Source organism: Pezoporus wallicus, unplaced genomic scaffold, assembly GCF_028554395.1.
Source record: "Pezoporus wallicus isolate ANWC-B61680 ecotype Strahan unplaced genomic scaffold, APGP_CSIRO_Pwel_v1 contig_6872, whole genome shotgun sequence".
Lineage (NCBI taxonomy): Eukaryota > Metazoa > Chordata > Aves > Psittaciformes > Psittacidae > Pezoporus > Pezoporus wallicus.
This window is the reverse complement of record NW_026642757.1, coordinates 425262-445063: the sequence shown is the minus strand read 5'-3', so window position 1 is coordinate 445063 and position 19802 is coordinate 425262. Positions and strand designations below refer to the sequence as shown.

Here is a 19802-nt window from a genome sequence, read left to right as displayed (position 1 = left end):
CTTGAAGGTCCAGTGATGTTCCTGAACTGGCATTTGGCACTGGCCTTTTATGTGCCAGCAGTCACACAGACATTGCAGCCACTACAAAAAAGACTCTGGTCTTTGGAAGCAGCCCTATAACAGGGCTCAAAATACCAGTTTTTGTCCTTCTCATCCTTCCCAGACATGAACACCCTTTCAGCACTGCATTTCAGCATGTTCCCTGCTACAGGGTCTGCTGTATGAGCCATCTGTGCTCTGATGGTCATTAAACACAATGTTTGATAGGTATGTTGCAAAAATCAAATGTCTACTTTCTCCTGAAGAAAAATTAACATCCATTTTTCTAAGACCTGTACTGATTATAATCTGCCTGGATTCTGATGTATGTCTAAAGCTTGAACCAAAAGTTCTGGAGGTACTGAAAGTTATGAAAAGTCCTTCTCATCTTGTTCCATCAATACAATTAGCTACCTACCTTGTGAACATAGGTAACATCTATCTTTTTCTGTAGAAGAATGTTTGAGAAATATTCTTAAATCGAAAGCTGATTTTCCTCTGAAAATCAAAAAGCAGGAGCATACACGTTCAGCCAAAAATTATATCTACATAGTCAAAGGCAGATGAACTTCTTACAAGCCAAGTGTTGGAAAATCTAGAAAACGGAGTGTGTTCTACTCAAAGAAACCTCTATGGCAATCTGAACTTAATATAAATAATTCTTAGGGGGTAACTGTAATCCTCAGTACCACTTTAGAAAATAAGGGGTTTTAGTAATTATATTACACCAGCTGCAGTAATTTAGGGTTCATTTCACTCCTGCTCACCTGACGTGATAAGCATGCCTAAACTAGTCTTCCCACCTCCTCCTCTAAGAAAAACAGAGCTATGAGCAATTCCAGAGATCAGTTCATGTAATTTACCTTGAATACCTGTCTTAGCATGGGATGCATCACATCCTCAGGCAGCTTAGTTTTCTCAGGCTTGTCTTTCACTAGGCCAGCATGGCCGTTGGTTTATGATACCAATCTGATACATATTTATATCAAATCAGATTAAATGTCTTTGTTACTGTACACTAGTATTAAAAGACTATTTTTGAAATGCATAAGTGAGAATAACAATAAGCAACAATTTCTGTATAAAGTTAAAAATGCACAAAAAAAAAAAAGCATGAAAGTTATGATACTGTTTCATTTTTAATGGCTTTTCCAAAAGTACTTGGAAGTTTTTTCACAAAAACATAGCTTGAACACGTTATGGCAATATATACAAATATGTACATATACACATGCTCCTAAAACACCATGATCGATAGTGCAGTAATTTTAAGGCAGACCAAAATCCTTGCAGATTGACTGAAAGTACTACACAGCAAACTGCAGCAGCCTGGGAGCTGATTGACAGGGTGAGGAGCTGGAAACAAACATTGAGCTAAAAGCATCTTTGCTCCTTGGCCACATCTGGAGGCCCTGGTGTCCCTGGAAAGGTGTTGCCTGTCATCAGCATGTTGGCACTACTTCTTCACAAACAGCATGCCATCAGAACAAAAAGCACCCCTAAAACATTGCAGCTGCCAGTCACATTAAAGACCTCAATGTATTTTGTCCTGTACCGAAAATGTTCATGTACAACAACGTAAAAAGGGCACTACGAAAAGCTCTATAGAGTGGATCTGGAAGCATCTCACACAACAAGTACAGTTCAGATTTTATCAGATGACAGGCACCTCGTTTAAAAAATGAGATTCTCTCTTACCTGCTTTGATTCCTGTGTATAAAGGAGATTACCTGGAGTAGCAGCAACAAAGCATTAAAATTAGGTCCAGAAAAGGATGTATTGCCGAGGAAGAGAGGACCCTCTAGCTCCCATCCGATAGCCCCTCAAAAGCCATAGGACACCTGGGCTGGGAAGGGATGGCAGAGACAGACTTGCAGCACGTGACACCATAGAAAAGGTCAGCCACACTGTGCCCATGCAGAGCTGGGAGCAGCCTTCAGAAATCAAAACATGCCCCTCTGATTAAATTATGCCTTAGGCAACATCACAGTTGAGATCAGGAGGTGCAAAGATAGATTAGCTTCTTTGGAGGCTTCAGATGCTGAACTGCTTCTCTAAGAGGTGCTGTACCAAACCTCATCAGTATTTGCTGCTCACAAAAAAAAACCTGTACATTTCTGCTGCCTTTGGTGACACTTCTGCACTTACCCCAAAAGAGCAACAAATTCAAAGGAGAAAAACAGCAGCACAAATCTAAACAAAAAGAAAGACATATTTTGACAGAGTCCAGTTAATGAAAACATGCAAAGTGCAAGGACAAATAATGAAAAAATTAGGGATCATTCAATCCCTACAGAAGCAGTCTCATTGGCCTGACCACCTTAGACCCAAATTAAAAAATTACATATTAAGTTTATCTTTTATTCTAGAAGAATTTGCTTCATGACTCTGAAGACAATACTTTCTTGAAAGTCCTGAAAAAATTAACTAATGCTTTAAAAAATATCTGTCTTTCCTCCGTTTGTGATGATATGCTTCACTTCCAGATATAATAAAGTCCTTAATACTGGCTTTTATAACACAGTGGAAACCCAGCTACAATATTTTGTATTGTGATTCTGTGTGCTAAAGAAACTATACCTGGAGTTAGAATCCCTGTGCATATCAAAGTCAACAAGCCTTAGGATTTTCCTTACATGAAATAAGCCTTGTAAAATTGTGGTCATTGAATCAGGTTTCAGAAGCATTTCTAAACTTTAATGTCCACGACAGGAAAATAAAGCAACACCCAGTTATATCTACAGAGCCCATTTATTTCCATAAGTTAACATTGCCTCCATTTAAGTTTTCAAGTAATGTGGCACAACAGGAATGAATACTTGGAATTATACAGTTGGTACTGAAAACCTGGCACCCACAGTAGCAGTGTTCAGGTGTTTTCGCTTTGGACTAGCTCTGGTGGGATCCTGTGCACTCAGCATCCATCAGCAGAGGAGTGTGTTAGTTGCAGTCCTGGAGGGCATCATGTAGTTTATTTTTATCAGAGAGAAGTGCAGTCTGTATACTTTGAAGATGCTCCACGATGACACAGGCTAAACTCTGGAGAACTTGGATGGCAGAAGGTGGCATCAAAAGTAGTATTTTACCCAAACATAAATACTAATGAAACACATGCACTGCCAATATAAAAATCTCTCTCAAAATGTTTGCTTAAAAAAGTTTCAAATAACATTTTAAGTTACTGTAAACAGAAAACATTTTAAGAAAAAAGTGTTTGCAAGATGTTTTCTGTGTCTTAAATTACCACTTTTCTACAGAATTAATTACTCACATTTCTCTACTTCTATGAAATTCCACCATAGAAATACAAGAAAGAAAAACATGTATAAATTTAAGGCATTTTCCTGTACACCCTTAAAACAGTTGATATTTTGGATATATACAACATATATACAATACACAGTCTCCCTCTACTGTAGTGGTATGGCTACTAGTCGTACTTTTCTCCCAATTTAGGAAGTTTAATGTTGCTTAGTTCCATAAAATTTTCCTTGAAACATATGACTTACTGACAGCATACAGCTCAAAAAGTAGTGCATTAAATATTTAAGCATTATATTCTTGATAGAGTGATAACAAACCTTAATCTTAAGGTTGAGTAGTCTGACTAACAATATAAAACTGAATTTCTAAGCATTATAAATCTTTTCATCTACAACTGTTTTTAAAAAAGAGTAAAATGAGCTCACATTTGAGCCAAATTTCAGCTTGAACATCATTCTGAAGATGAATTTCATTTGAGTTTATCAGTTTTCATGGCCTTTCTCTGTTTCTGCTGAGATAAAACTGCAAAGAAGACATTGGCAGAGCACCTTTTCCTTGGTGTTTCAGAGCCCAGTTAATTGGAGTGTGCTCGAATCTCAAGCCCACAGATTAGGCAAATATCCTACTCAAATCAACAGATCTGTTGTAGCTTGCCTATACCTTATTCATAAAAAGGTATTTCATTTATTGCCTTGTCTATACAGTATTCTTAGTAGTAACTATTACTTATTTCTGCCCACTGACAATGATATAAAACTTTAAAATCAGTTTTGCCTGACTGATAACTGAAGGTCCACAAGCTTCCCGACAGAAAATACTCATATAGCAACGGAGGCTGCATCTAAATGTTTTCACTCATTTGGAGGTGATTACTCATTTTCTGTATTTCCTATACATACGTACACAGAGAAACCTTGGCTAAACCAGTCACCAATTCCAGACTGGTAGTAACTTTAACATGTATAAAATCAGTCCCCAGGCTAAAATCTTCCTGCTTCACTGTCAGGAATACTAATTCTCAGATGTTCCTATCAGGTATAGCAGAACAACCCTGGAATGAAGAAACCTTGTCACCACAAAGGTGTGGAAACAGTTGTGCTTCTGCATCAGCGTGCTGGTGCTCCGAGTGAGCCAGAAGTTGCCAAATCGGGCTACCAAGTGGAGTGATGGGAAGAACACTAGTAAGTGAAACTCAGCAGCTTTATCTCATCCTTTCTCTGAGGAGAGTCAGGCTCTTCAGGGACAGCAAGCCGGATACATTCTTCACAGTACACGACTACTACTTACACATTACTTAAACCTATTTTCAGTGACAATGCATCTCAAAATCCTAGTCTGAAGAACCTAAGGTTTGTTAAAATATGACACTGTAACAAAAGAAATAGTGAAGAGATTAGCTCCCTCGTAGCACAAGTTCTTGCTTTCTACACATAAACCAATCATATTAAAACAAAAATTTGCAACATCATAAAATATAGGCCTGGTAATTGACTCGCTAGGTATCCATCTCAGCTGTGTCTTGTCCCTCCAGTTTGCAGAAGAAGATAAGGTGAGGGGATAAATCCCCCTACCCTCTTCCTCAGGTAGAAATGAAACACCAAGTCAAAAGCTGTACATGAAGATCATGATTTCTGGTCTTCCTCTGATGGGACAACTTCCAAGAGGATTTGCAATGTCACAGTTAGCTTGTCTGCAAAGATAAAAGCATACACATGGGAAATTGGGGTGGGGATGGAGAAGGCAGAAGCAGACAGGAAAATTATCTTAGCTGCTCTATAGCCTGCTTGCACATGTGGTTCACAGTTGTTACATATACCAAGTGCATATATCATTTAAAAGTCTGGTTTGATTTTTTCTTCTCTTTAACTATGGGGGTTTTTTGCCTCTGGTCCAAGCCTACACATGTACTATAATAATGGAAGAGTATAGATGCATAAACTTGTTCAAAAAAGGTCTTCATGTATTCAAAACCTTTCTTAAAGCCTAACTAGTCTGCACAACTGCTTAGCTTTAACAAAGTTGCAGTGTTGAAATAAAAGTCTGGAAGAGTTCAAACAAGTTAATTCAGGTGTACCAAAATCTGCCTCAGAAAAAAAAAGGAAGAAAGAAAGAAAAATAATGCAGAAAACACTGATTACAAAGCTTCCCAGGCCTAACAATGTCACACATCCAAAGCCACTTCACACTGTCTTTTTGTCGCTGTGAACATTTATTTCCTTCTGGTGGTTTTGGTGGAGGGTTTTTAGGGCACTGATTCATAAATGGCACAGTTAATTTATCTACAGAATAGTAAACCAGCATTGTCTTACCACTGCTTTCACTTACCACTTTTATCTTAGTAACTCATTTTAAACAAGCAGGAATTATTGTAAGACAAAGTTCTGATATTCCTTGTCTAGCTCGTCATCAGTGTAAAGCAAGGAGGATAACACAGTGCAACTCACAGAACATATGAACTGAAACTACTTTCCTGATCTCCTGTCTAAGGCATACTCTACCACCTTTTGCTCTTCTCTCTGAAGGTCACCAGTTCAGTGCAAAGCCAGGTTGCCCTTAAACTATAAACTGATGGGGTCAGGGAGGCTGAGAGTCAACAGGGACTGCATTTTCCTCCCATCTCCCTCCCCTACCTACAGCGGGGACTTTGGAGCTGGGCTGAGCATGGCCGGGGTGAAGGGCAGGAGGAAAGCCAGCTGCAGGAGTCCAGCAGGGCTTCCACCCAGCCATCCCACCCCTGCCAGGTTTGAGCCTGAGCAAGGGAAGAAGAAAAACAGACTTTCCATCAAGCTGAGCTGTGCTGTAACAGCTCTTGGAAAAGGGCACGGCAGCAGAGGAGAAGCCTGGGCATCTCAAGAGCTGTCTGGGATTTTAAAATCCTGTTTGACAAAATGGACAGAGCCAACTGCAGCAAGACCTTGCCCTTGCTGTAGCGGGAGGTGGCTGCCATTCTTCCACTGATGCACAGAAGCTTTGCTCTGTGCTGGGATTAAGCCATGGAGCAGCAATCAGACAACTTGTGGGGGGCTGCAGTGCTTGTTTGGTGTTTCATTAGGTTGCAACATACTCAGGATAAGACAGTATAAGGAGTATTTCACCCAAAAAAATGTTCTGATCTGTACCCAGTCAGTGTATCTATATCGTGTGCTTTGAGCAGTACATAGGTTTAAGGGACTAGTTTCACATTTGTAACAAGACAACTTAACATACCATAACAGTAACTACAACTTCCCATCTCCCCGACCTGTAAACCTTAATTTTCCCTTTCAAGAAGAGAATTCACAGTAAATGGGTCCCAGAGGACAGCCTCTAGAAAAAAAATAGACCTGGTATCTGCATAAGCACCCCATAAAACTTGGGTGGGGAAAGAAAGCAGTAATTTACTGCATCTGCATAAGCTAGACATGAAATCTGCAACAGCAAAACCCTGAGATGATTTCCTGTAGAACCCAACATAATAAACTTGACAAATATAAGCAAACCAAGCTTATAACACTATGTCCTGAGGGAGCAAGTGTCATCTCTTGGCGTTTGTAAATAACCCTGAAAGAGACATTTTGTTGCATAAACAGATCTCTTTTCCAGTATGGGCTCAAGCTATGAAGAAAGCAGGATTCAACTTTTAAGCTCCTTGCAATTCAATCCACTGTAAAGAAATAGATGTTTTAAATATAAGTCTAAGGTTGGGTTTTCAAAGGAGAAAGACCAAATAGAATCATTCTCATGCTGGTGCTTCATCCTTTTACACACTGATCTGCTTTGTAGGATTTGCTAAGCTTGACTTTCTTTTCATTTTTGCATTAGTTCTACAAAAAGCGAGAAAGTGGAGGTCAAATGAAGCCTGTACTAGCTGGAAATTATTTGTCCCAGCACATCTGGTGCTACAGTGATTTTTTTTTTGGAAGAGGACAGAACAAAATGTTATTCTCACTGCAAAATACCACCCAAACCCTATTAAGCCCACAAACTGTGATGTTACCTTTTGTTCAATACAGTAATTTGGTAAGGGGAATGGGCAACATAACTGCCATTAAGGGCAGTCAAAATGAAAGATGTTCAGCCTGGGAGAGGATTTTGTGGGTAATCCATTTGAGGGCTACTGTAACCAGCCTGAAACCCCTTTCACAAATATACTCATCTTCAGGCTGGGTCTTTTATCCCACTACTCATTCTGGCTGTCCAACATCCCTTTCCTCTGATCCTAGTAAAACCTCTTCTGAATATCCCATGTAATCTTATGTGGGGCTGGTCTGTACCCATGCGTCCTTGCACCAGCGTTGTCCTTTACTTAAATAGCACATGTTCCACGTGAGGTTTATGAGCAGCAGTCATTTCTTGTACCCATATCTGGGTAGCTGAACTAATCAAGTTCCCTACAAGGCGACTTTGCAGATGGGTAGAGAGCCCCATAGTGCTCTGTTCATGCACTGAGCTGCACAGATGAAGCAATTTGGGAATAGTCTTGTTAGCACAGCGTCATGTTCAGACAAACAGGCTTTGAATCTCCTCATGGTACTACACAAAATGCTTTGTTGAAATCTAAGTAGATTGGATCTATCACATTCTCCTTTGTCTAGAAAAATCAGTTATCTTCTTAAAGAAAGTTACCCAGTTCATCTGACAAAAATCTACCTCTTAAATTACAATCCCACTCTTTCCTGCTGTCCTTTACCTCATGTCTGGCCTTACTCTTTCATGCTTATATACACCTAATGCATATTGTTTCAAGGTTAGAATATTAAGCTTGCAGCTGCCCAATGGCTTTTCTATATCTCACAGGAGTACCTTAAGTGAATTTATCCTCACTCAATGCCTTTGAAAAATGCTCTCAGGCTATACAATGGAGCTCCCTTAACACTCACAAAATAATGCCAGTTTAATGACACCACACAGAAGGTTTATTGTTTCTTCTGAGGAAATAAAAAAAAATCTTTATATTTAACAAGTAAATATCTGTTCTGCACCACCTCAAAATTGTCAGCATCAGTTTTCAGTCATTACTGTTGTTATTTTGGGAATAATAATTGCAAAGCAAACAAGCTGTTTCACCCACTGACTGGCATCCACTGCTTTCCCCTCTGAGCCAGTAAACTGTGTCCCTTCATACGTATTACACAGGCAACAGGCCTTCTTTCTAGGAGGGGAATTTTGTGTTATCTGAAAAGCTAGAAGATTCACCTTCTGCGTCACAGCTGGCAGAAAAAGCTTCACATCTACCCAGTCTACCTTAAAGAGAATATTTTTTCCATCACCCATGTAATGTAGTTCAACACTGGCATCCTGTGGCCAGAGATTCAAGCAACGATTCAAAACCTCTCAGACTTCACAGAAAATGCCAGAAATCTCCTGGGTTTGATAAGGGAAAATTTCCTAAATGTCAGGGCTGAGAAATTATAAACAGACAAAATCCCAACTATTTAATGCAATGTCCTTTTGCATATAACTGTTTTCCTTTGCACTGGAGCTTTCCACCCATTCCCAGGACATTGGAAGAATTTTATAACCCTATGGATAAAAAAATTAAGATGACCAGATTGTGCTAGCCTTAAGATAACATCTTTTTCTGTAAATACTTTCTGCCCTATTGTCTATGGAGTTCCCAGCATGACTTCAGAGGAAAATTCATAGATCCTGCAATAGATAGATAGCACATAACTATGCAGCCTATAGTTATAGACAGAAAATACATACAAAAGGTTATAGTATGATAACATACATATAAAAAACCCATTCTTTTATTCTGAGCAGCTCATTTTAAATCATCCTTTAAGACAGAAGCACAGAAGACAATATGCATTTCTGATCTGGCACCTATACAAGAAACAATTTTTAGTTGAAAACTTTCATGGCTTGAGTTTTTCTTTTGCATCAAAAGAGATTTTCTTTCAGTTTGGTTTAATAAATTATCCAACATTTCTGAAATATTTTGTCTATATTCTTGTTTCATGTTTTGAAAATTACCTCTACTTTGAAAACCTATCATACTGAGCAACAAAAACCAGAATAACAGGGAACTGTAATAAATGATATTGACTTCTTTCTAATGTAAATGCTCCAAATAACTTTTCTCTAATACAGCAGAACTGCTACAAATGCTTTCAAAAACATTCAGAAATGGTACAAGGATTATTCTTAGGGTGATTCAGATGTGAAATACTACAGCCAAGCTACACAAAAGCTGTTTTTCATTAAGCACAGAAACAATTTTCCACAGAGGTGTATCAAACCCAGTAGTATCTTTTGTTATTATTTTGTCAGGACCCACTGCTAAGGACAGTGTCCTCATAGCAAGCCCGCCTGCACCTGTCCCATTCCAAATACTCCACAGGTGCTTCGTCTCAGTAGCGCACACCAAGCCTATCCTGTCACTCCCAACTGTGATTTTTAAGTTTCCAAACTGATTCTCCTGAGAGTGTAATACTGTCTCTACTAGCATAGGCCAACAACCAGGGGATGGAGATGAGTGATTTAAAAAGAATTGGATGTTTGTAAGAGAGCGAGAGAAGAATAGGACAGAGGGAGAGGCATCTAGTCTTTTAAAGTCAATCACCAGGTGAAGAATAGTCTTGCTGTAGATGTATCTCATTAGTTAGTGAACACTGATTGTAACCAGCAGTGCAATGCTACAGCATGCGCCAAAAAGAAACTTGCATTTTCACCACTGCTAAGAGCAGCTGAGAGGGTTGATCGGGAAGTATTTCACAACACAGGGAGCCCTGAGAAATTCCTGGAGGCAGTATGAAGAAGAGGAGTCCACCGGGGCTTACCTAGGAGGTTTTTGAACCACTTTGGCTTATTGTCCCATACAATAAAGAAGTAGTAGGCAGGAACTCCAGTCAGGGTTATTGCAAATCCAATCCCTGTATTCACTGGATCAGAGTAAAGTGACAGTGCAACCATGAAGAGGCAGGTGAAGGAAAACAACGCTGGAATAAATAGAGGTACCTGAAACATAACCACACAAAGAACCATTACTTTACATTGACCTTGCTACTGAATGACTGTGGCATTTAATGTTCCATTAAATGTAAATTGGATAAAACCCAGCAGTACAGGATAGTTCTGGAGAAATACAGGCATCCAGAACATGGACACAAAATGTCAGTGACTGAAGAAACCAAGCTATGCTGAGTGTTATGCAGTAAGTACCACAGAAGTCTTTTAATTACACACTAAAACACTGCAGTGTTTTACACCCTCGAAAATGTAAGGGCTGTAAATAAGTTACTTTGCAAAAGTCCTTTCTCTAATCCCCCAGTAGATAAGTAAGCAGGTCTAACCTCAGTAAAGATATCCTCTTTGATAATTACCTATTAGAAAACACTTTAAAACACAACCAGGAGCTCAAGTCACCTTTTAAAACTATTAAGAACATATTGATTTTCTTCCTAAGGTAAAAATTAAAATCTAGAAAGAAGAGAGCAAATTAGACACTAATTTGACCAGTGATAAAGATTTTTGATAACATTATGCAAGTGGTAGCTACTGAAAAAAGCACTTTCTGACTGTATGACTGGTAGTATTGCCAGTGTTGAAAGTAGAAAAAAATAAAAATATCAGATTAATTCTTTCAATTTTCAAGAACATCACTACAATCACTATGGTAGCACCTCTCTGAAGGAAACACCTGGAGGCATGGCTGAGATGTTTGGTATAATGGAGAGCTGGAGAATTCCTTGGAGAGTACTCTCCTCATTTCATGCCTTGAAGCATTACTGTTCCTCTTTTGTGGACTGTCAAAACCTTTTTTTTTTATTTTTAATCAAAGTAAAACAGCTAGTGCTTTTGACCTTATTTACAGATATACATACAGGAATGCAACACTGCAGATTCCTAGTTCTTCACAAAACAAGCATCTTGACAATACATAAACAGGGATAGATTCCTCCATTTTTTTCATGATAGACATTATCTTTCCAAATACATACAGGACAACTTACTTTGTAAGATGTTACTTCAAATAAGCAAGAAAAATGGCAGAACCAAAGCTAAAACAGCTACTGTTCAATGGGCCAGACTATTAGCACTTCCAGGGTTCACAATAACTGTGTTTGCAAATCCATTGCAAGTCCCAGACATCATATTAATAGCATTAACAACTCATTTGTGCATCAAATTGGCATATTGGATAGGCAATGAAATAAATGTTTACTATTAATGCTTATGCTTAACATGAATTCTGGTGGCAAAATTATTCAGGCCTTTATCAAAGAAGAGATTAGAGAACTGGCTGAAAATCAAGGTGGCACATGTAACCCCAAGATTTGCAGTTTGAATGCTATGGACTACACAGGACTAGAGGCATTTTCAAACAGCCTGAATCACACTGACTCAGTGCAGGAGATAGGCAAAACTAAGCAATTCCCTTTGGAACAGCAGCTTCAGTTGCTGCCACCGAAGCACCACGCAATAGACAAGAATTATCTTTCAGAAGTGAACATAGCTGAAGAAGCACTGGGGAGCTTGCAGGAAAACACTCAGAGACCTTTCAGTGCAAAAGACTATTTTCTATTGACTCTACTTTTCTCAAAAAAAGAGCTTAGCTTTCTACATCATAAAATTCTCCTTTACTGTCTGGCCACACAATGGATAAGAGGGAGAAGGATTCATGTAAAACAGTAGAGAGTAGAGGTTACCTTGAAAGGACGAGGCATATCAGGACGTTTATATCTGAGATAAATCAACCCAGCAACTACCAGTCCAATAAAAAGCCACCTGGCAAAACTGAGGAAATTCAGGAGGCTGTAGAGATCACCGGTGAATAACATTATCATTGTGAGAGGATGCTGCAAAAGAAATTCAGAGCATAAGAGGGGGTTAGTGTATTGTTCTCTATTATTTTACAGCCACGACGTCAATTTTTTCCACAGGGACAAGTAGCACAGCCTTGTGCAGAGACACCTGAGGGCCACAGATGTGGGGCCTTCCTTTGTCATACAATCAGGTGTGTAATCAATCCAGCTGTCCCCTGAGATCACATCTGATAAATATATCTGTCTCATGTGGCCACATATCTGTGACCAATACATGTCTGTCCATTGTGTCCCAGAAAAACACATGCAGGCACACAGCCCACTGCATCACCAAAATGCTTGAGCATCCTAAGCACTGTTCTTGTGGGACCTGACAAATATATTAGCCCACTGTTTTACTTGCCCGCCACTGACACAGATGACAAGAGGAGATGAGTCTTGGTCACATCTGATTAAATGAAAGCAGAGGTTTCCAGGTGTCTTGTGGAAGGACAAAGTCTTAAAGTCCTGCAAGGTGTAACGGGAAATCTGCAAAGAGGGCACGGTAAGTGATAGCTACACACTACAGGATGACAGCTGGGCACACTGGTTTGCCACCAGCTTGTACTTTCACTGTGCCTTTCAAGCCTGGAGGGTGGACTGACTACACATCAGAAATGCAAACATTTCTAAGCAGGGAAAAGCATTAAGTTGTCACTCAGGCAACTACTGAAGAACAAGAAAGAGAGGGGACACTAGAATAAATGCATTTCCTCATTATAGAGCTGTTCTGAGAGACAAGGTCTCTGTGAGGCAGGTAAAAGCTCACATATAAACTAGTGCTGTGCCTTGGGTTAGATTATTAGCATAGGCTACAGGGATCTATTTTAGGGTAATGTCTTGAAAAAAGCGTAATTTTTGTATCTTGGATTAACTCTGGAGGGTAATCTGCACTTCCCATGAGACAGCCTATGCCCACAACAACACAGTCCTCGGATTTGGGGATGAAGGAATGAATCAAATCCAACACAGCCCTTATTATTCAGCAAGAGGGATGATCCCGGCAGCCACAGCCTCTCCAGGTATGTAATGAGGCAACAGGTGAAATCAACTGCAGATGCAGTAAAACACTGGGCTAAATCTTAATGTAAGGAAAACTAACTTTTATTAATTATCTAGATTCACAGTCTCTTTGTCTCTCTCTCTCTGCCTTTTAAGCAGTGAAGACAGCAAGGATTTTGGACCAAAAGGATCAATATTTCAAATGTGGGTCTCTGGATTCCAGCCTCTAATGACTTACAAAGTTCTTGGTCCTTTATGTTGATATTAAGCAAACTCCTCTGTAAAGGTCAAAGGAAATTTTACCACTGCATTATATCGGGCAAGATTTCTTCTATATAGACTCAACCCCCAAAAGTTTAAAACCTCAGTTATAGGCACAATAAAGCTAGAAAAGGCCACAGACAATGAAGAAGAGATATCAAGAAATAAAAAATAACTGTGATTGCATGATTTCTTGGAGCTGTTTCACACACATCTATCAAATACCAGAACATACATACATGAACGGATCTCTTAATTACTAAGAATGGGTTTTTTATTTAGCAAGCCTCAAACACTGAACATGCTCATTTTCTGTTTATCCTCAAGAGTTTTCTTTTCTTACAGTGTGGAGACCTTGGTAGAAGAAATAAACCAGGAAAATGTTAAAATGCAGACTATTGATGCAGAATATGTTCTGCTACTACTCTATTTGCAATAAGGCAAGAAAAAAAAATTATTATCTCTGAAGGAAAGACATCTTAATATGGGAATATGACTTTTTCAAAGGAAATCAATGCATAGGTGTAACAGAACCAGATGCAATAGCAGAAAATGTATTTCAGAAAAAAAAAATTAAGTATTTCATTCTCCAGAAAACAATGCCTTTACGTGAAAGATATTGCTACTCCCCCAAAGCAATAAGATGCAAAGTAAATGCTTATGTAAAATGAATTCCATAAAACTTTTCACCATAATCACATTGCCTAATATTCAAAATGTGGAAGCCTTCAGTTGTACGTGCAAATGTAAAATTCAACACTTTAGCTGGCACTTCGGAAGCAAGCTTATAAGCATGTAGCTCAAAAACTGATTTAAATTCCAGTATAAGCATCTGATCTTACTACCACAGACTCACAAGGGCACATGTGTCTTCTGCCATGGCTAGATCTCCTCACAGATGCAGAGTTTCTGTCCAGATACATTACAGTCATTAGTCCCAAAAGAAGGGCTAAACACCCATGGTTACAAAGACTGCAAGTTAAGTGAAAATCTTCAAAGCACTTTGCAAACTGAGGTTTGAGGTCAGTATTTTGACATTTTGTCCTAACATTTTACCATACAAATTAGTCTGCAATGCAAACACATGGCCAACATTTAGTTCTGCTGCTATTTTAGAACTCAGTAATAGGATTTCCACTATAATGCTGGTGTTTTTCCTTAGACAATTCACAGACTATTGCCCAGGCACACTCCTCTCATTTTTTTAATCACTGCTACACTGCACTGCTGAGGGTTCCCCTTCCATTATCTTAGCGCATAATTGTTTACACTTTTCACTATAAGGTAATGTAATGAGCCTTTAGGGTGCTCCCAGATGCTGGTGTTTAGCTGCATTTTCAGTTAAATTGAATCCCTTTTTTGTTTGTTTGTTTAAGTGGAATTTGTTCCTCTGAAAGGGGACTAGCACATCACTAGCAGGTCCTTAGAAACAAAGCACAATAAGACATGAATGAGGTTGTGGAGATAAGCAGACAAGTGCTACCAACAAGATTGCAAGAAGGAGATGATAGAATAAGAACAACTCCCAAACCTCATTCCTCTCTTTACTGTCCTCTGCCCTGCCCAAAGCCCACGTACACATTAATAAATGAGACTCAAGCAGTGCCCAAATTCTGTTTGAATCCTCCAGAGCAAGGCTGTAATATGAATTCTTGTGCAGGAACATTTGTTTGTATGATTTACCAAAACAATGACAGCTGGCAGAGGAGTGTGCTTGCGGACATGAATCATGGAGAGAATTTCCGGAAGGTGACCCTCACGGGATGCAACGAAGAACATCCTGGTGGGAAACAAATGTGGACAGACTTTAAATGTGCTCATTACTGCGACTAGGCAAAGCAGCTCATGAAAGTCACAGAACACAGCAGCACTTCTTAGGCTTGTTTGAGGCATTCTGAATGAAAAGACTAGCAGGAGAAGCCTATAAGCAGAAATCAAAGTCATTTCTGAAGGTGTCCCCTCCTTACTTTACGCTATGATCAGTGTTTGGAATTAGTTAACATTTTTCCTCCGATTTCCCTCCTTCACACGAAACAAAGCAGCCATTAAGTGCTATGCTCAGAGGGATCTACTTCCAAACATTTCAAAGGGTTTTAACTATAAGAGTCAAACTCAGCAGGAACAAAGATGAGAAATAGACCCACATCTGGTAACCACTGTAGTCATTTTTCACTTCCTACTAAAGAAATGAATCCTACTGTCCTATCCTCTTACTTCCTTGCTTCAAGTGTATATCCTGTGCCCTTTACCTCCAGTAATATTAGCTAATGCTTACCTGGAGACTGCAAAAATGCCACCATTCATAGATCCAAAGCAGGAGAGAGCAACAAATACTGGTACAGCTAAAGAAAAGTTTCCCATCAGTCGTTCAGCAAAGGTCTGTTAGAGGAGAGAAACACAGTGATTTTTCCTAAAACATGAGAGTAATTTTTATCTATTAGCTAATCACTAATAAGTATGATAAGTTCTAGTCATACACCTTTTCTATATCCCTCACTGGAAGTTGCACTGTGCCTTTGTTACCTCTTATTTTATGTTGCGAACACTACTGTGGATGAGGTCTCCCACCCTTACTCCTGACTGTGTGTAGAAAATAGTCAGTTGAGACAATGCTGTGGTGGTCCTTTTTTTTGTCAGTTTAGACCATTATGACTCAAAAAAACGAAGACCTAATCTGAATGGATCATGGCCTGATCTGCTTACCTAATAATTTTGTCCTACAGTCTTCACTCAGGTGATACTACCAAGTGGTACTGTCCATCCATTCATGGTTGGTTTTTTTTTGTTCTAGATTACCAGAAGAGCCTTAATTGGAGTTTGAGGCACCACAGGAGACATGCACAAATTTCTTCAGGTTTGCAAAATGTTTTCTTTCTAAATCTCTCATGAGCTACAGAATTTGGTCATTTTAAATGCCACGTCGATTGAAATAGCCACAGACAGTACCACTACTGGAAAGTAAATGGAAATTTTTATTTCCTCATTGTGAGTCAGATACTGTAAATATGAAAATCAGTGTCATCACCACAATTCAGCAAGAACAATCAAAGCAATAGTGCCAAGCCAGGTTGTTTTGCAACTCCTTCCCAAATGAACTTCAGTGTTCACAGCAACCCCCTTCCTAAGTACTCCAGATGCACAGTTGCAGAGACTTACAAGAAGCAAGACAGCTTCTTGCTACAAAAAACAGTTCAGAACTCCCACTTCCACAGGTATCTGTGTTTCCTGCTTCCCATTAGTTTGGCCTACAGTTTAGCACAGAATTATTCAAGCATTCACTTGACGACAAAATTTAAGTCCTATTGACTTTGTTTTATCAGGTAAATAAATATGGTCTAACATTACTATGAATGCTAACTATGGCCTTAAGTGCAATCCCACTCAACCAAAAATCAGAGTAATTTCACCAGGATGCTATTATACGGTGTAAAAGAGGAGCCACAGAAAAGCCTGATTGTATGTGTCCCCCCGATTTTTTTTTCCCCAAGAAATAAGAATACATCAACAAACACAACTGCAGCAGGGATATAGCTTTGTATTTTTCTTCTGTAACTTACCACTGCTACAGCTTTTGAAAGGAGCAATTCCCCAGCACTGATTGTAGTGAAATAAGCCACGTTTGTTAACACATAGCCAACTGTGACGATAATCATTGAAATGCATATTGCGAGGGGTATGTTTCTGAAATACACAAGGTAGCTCATTATTTTGCAATCTTGTTGCTATTCCCTGAACATGAAACAAATAACATGAGAAGAAGCCACTAATGATGGTGAATGCACATTTGGTGATCCTGAAATACCATAATTGAAAAGTACCAGTAAAAACATAACATCTAAACAAAACCATCTATATAGAGCAAATAGGTTTATAATGAAGAGGTGAGAAACCATTTGAGGAAGGAGTCCTTTGGGGACACCAAGAGGTTGTGGTCCCCATACTTCCCATGCAAGAAGTATTGCCGATTTGAACTGCCTACCCATATAGACTTTCAAGCTGAGCCCAATGGGAAGGCATCAGGCATCAGTGCTTGAACCAACAATAAAGCAGATGACAGACACAGGTGATCCAGCTCTCTATCAGGAGAGCAATCACAATAACATCTACAAAAACCTACTACCACTGAGTGCCCAGCTGGAGGTGGTTCAACACCCTGCCCTGGATGCCAAAACGTCTAACATTTGGAATTCTGCTCTTTCCTCTTCTGTGCAATTCCACCCTTGCACACCTTATCATAATCCCAGATATCTCTATACTTTTTATGGATACATGAGGGCAGAATATGACACAGAAATAGGAAAAGCATAAATTTGTACTGTTAGTACACCAGAAACATTACCGAAGAGCACAAACCTAACATTTTAGCTAAAAAACAATAATAAATAAGAATGTTGAACTTGTATAGAGCACATCCTCCCAGTCAGCAAAGCAGAAAAGCAGATTTCTATTTTCAAAAAGAGGAACAGAGACACAGTGAACTCGTCCGAAGCCACACTGCCAGCAAACGTTTGAGTTAGGGGAAAAAAAAAACAGATGCTTCAAGGCTTACACTAGTCTGTTTTCCCTTGATATCATTGCTTGATATCATTGATACCTGCATTGTACCAAGAAGAGACTCAGAGCTGAAACCAATGTTCAGTCCTTTAATTCCAAGGCTGAGAGATGCAGTTGGAAAGACACTGCATGTGTACTCCCTCTGAGGAGAGCTGATCGCTCCTGCTTCACAGCTTGTTCCCTCTGGCTATCTACATTAAGACAGCTTTTGAAGAGATGGAGAGGTTGCCATATGTAAAGAACCTTATTGTGAAGGTCACCCCATCAGGTGGGAGGAGAGACAGAATGAGGAATTCTGGTGTCCCAGAAGAGACTGCAAGCACAGTCCTAAAGGACTATTGCAATTAACTCAAAGGAAAAAGTGTTTTGAAATCCAACCAGAGATGTGTTATTTTCTGGTATTTTTCTCAAAGAAACACAGCTAGGTCTGAATTTAAGGATTCTCTTGGCTATCAGTCATTTCTCAGCAAAATTCCAATTATGCCTGTACAGAGCTGAAAAGCAGTGCTAAATGGAGACTAAAATAAATAAAGCGGGACAGTAATGCTGTCGCACACCTTGCCTATGAAACCATGATGGCAAATACTGTCACTAACCCAGACCCACAGGTAGGTAAGAGGATCATACCGTATTGCAGCACTAAATCTGGGTAGACAGAATGATTCTGCATTAACCCATTGCTACCTCACACAGTCTTAGATGAAGAAGCTGGAAGGAGGGAAGCCAGTCAGCTTGTAGGATGTGCTCGTTGATGAAAAAGACAACAGCAAGGACCACAGCAAACAGCCCAGAACACAAGTGCTGTATTTCTAGGAAAACCACAGAGTTGCTGACTCAAGCAACATTGCAGAACTGCATGTTGATATATCTGCAGAAAAAGTTTTTGTAGGTCAGTTGCCAGATATTTTGCAACTAGTTTGGTTAAGCTCATTACTTGACCTGGGTGTAAATTAAATTCAATCCACTTGGCATGTGATTCAAGGTATGGATACATGGTTTTAAAGCCTCTCAGAACAGAGATTTTAATTATATCTTGTGCATCATAGCTTCAGCCATGAAGCTATTGGATAAATCAGCACTTACTAAAACCTTAAAAAAATATTTCCAGTCAAAGATATCAAACTTGTACTATTTTCACAAATACTGTTTAATGACTGAAACCACACTGTTGAATTTAACAAAATTTTTCTATTCTGACTGTTACCTAACAGCTGCTTGTACTGGAATAAAACCTGTAATGCTATTACCAATAAAGATTACCTCCTTTCCTTGGAGAACCACTGTACCAATTTTTTTGTATTTTAGATATTCTCCTAAACTTTCAAATCTTTTCTCCAAATCAGGAAAAATCATACCTAACTTCTATTCTCCATTAAACTGTCTCTATCGATGCAGATTTAACCTTTTCACTTCTGTATCCTATAAGCCATCCCATAAGCCATGTTTCTGATATAATGTAAATTTACAACTGCCACACAGCTAGACAGGAGATGTTATGGAGAACAGCATTACTCTGTGCAACTGGTACCTTTCTAGGTCTGAAGTTTTAGCCTAGAATGTATTTGTGCTAATTTGGTTTTTAGGAAAGCCTGCTGGAAAGGGTATTGAAAGCATTTGAGAGGTGGTGTGGTTTAATCCTGGCCAGCAACTAAGGACCATGTAGCTGCTTGCTCATGCTAACTCCTTCCTGGTGAGATGGGTAGGAGAACTGGAAAAAAAGAAAAGTAAAATTTGTGGACTGAAATTGATTAACAATCAAAATAAGCCAAAGTAAAATATAATAATAATACAAATAGTACTACTGCTAATAATAATAATAATGAATAATAAGAAAAGAGGAATAAAACCCAAGCACAATACAGTTGCTCAACACCCACTGATGCATATCCAGCC

General features: G+C 39.1%; 1 protein-coding gene across 1 annotated transcript in view; it reads right to left on the bottom strand.

The window, feature by feature from the left end:
• Nucleotides 1–4233: 4233 nt before the first annotated feature.
• Nucleotides 4234–19802, bottom strand: part of SLC7A11 (solute carrier family 7 member 11) — a 58341-nt gene continuing 42772 nt past the window's right edge. The window contains exons 7-12 of the mRNA XM_057432237.1: nucleotides 16913–17036; nucleotides 15631–15734; nucleotides 15039–15135; nucleotides 11937–12086; nucleotides 10068–10245; nucleotides 4234–4993 (exon numbers count right to left, since the gene is read on the bottom strand). Of these exons, the coding sequence (XP_057288220.1) occupies nucleotides 4926–4993; nucleotides 10068–10245; nucleotides 11937–12086; nucleotides 15039–15135; nucleotides 15631–15734; nucleotides 16913–17036 (721 nt within the window). The 3' untranslated portion in view covers nucleotides 4234–4925. The remainder of the gene's footprint in view (nucleotides 4994–10067; nucleotides 10246–11936; nucleotides 12087–15038; nucleotides 15136–15630; nucleotides 15735–16912; nucleotides 17037–19802) is intronic.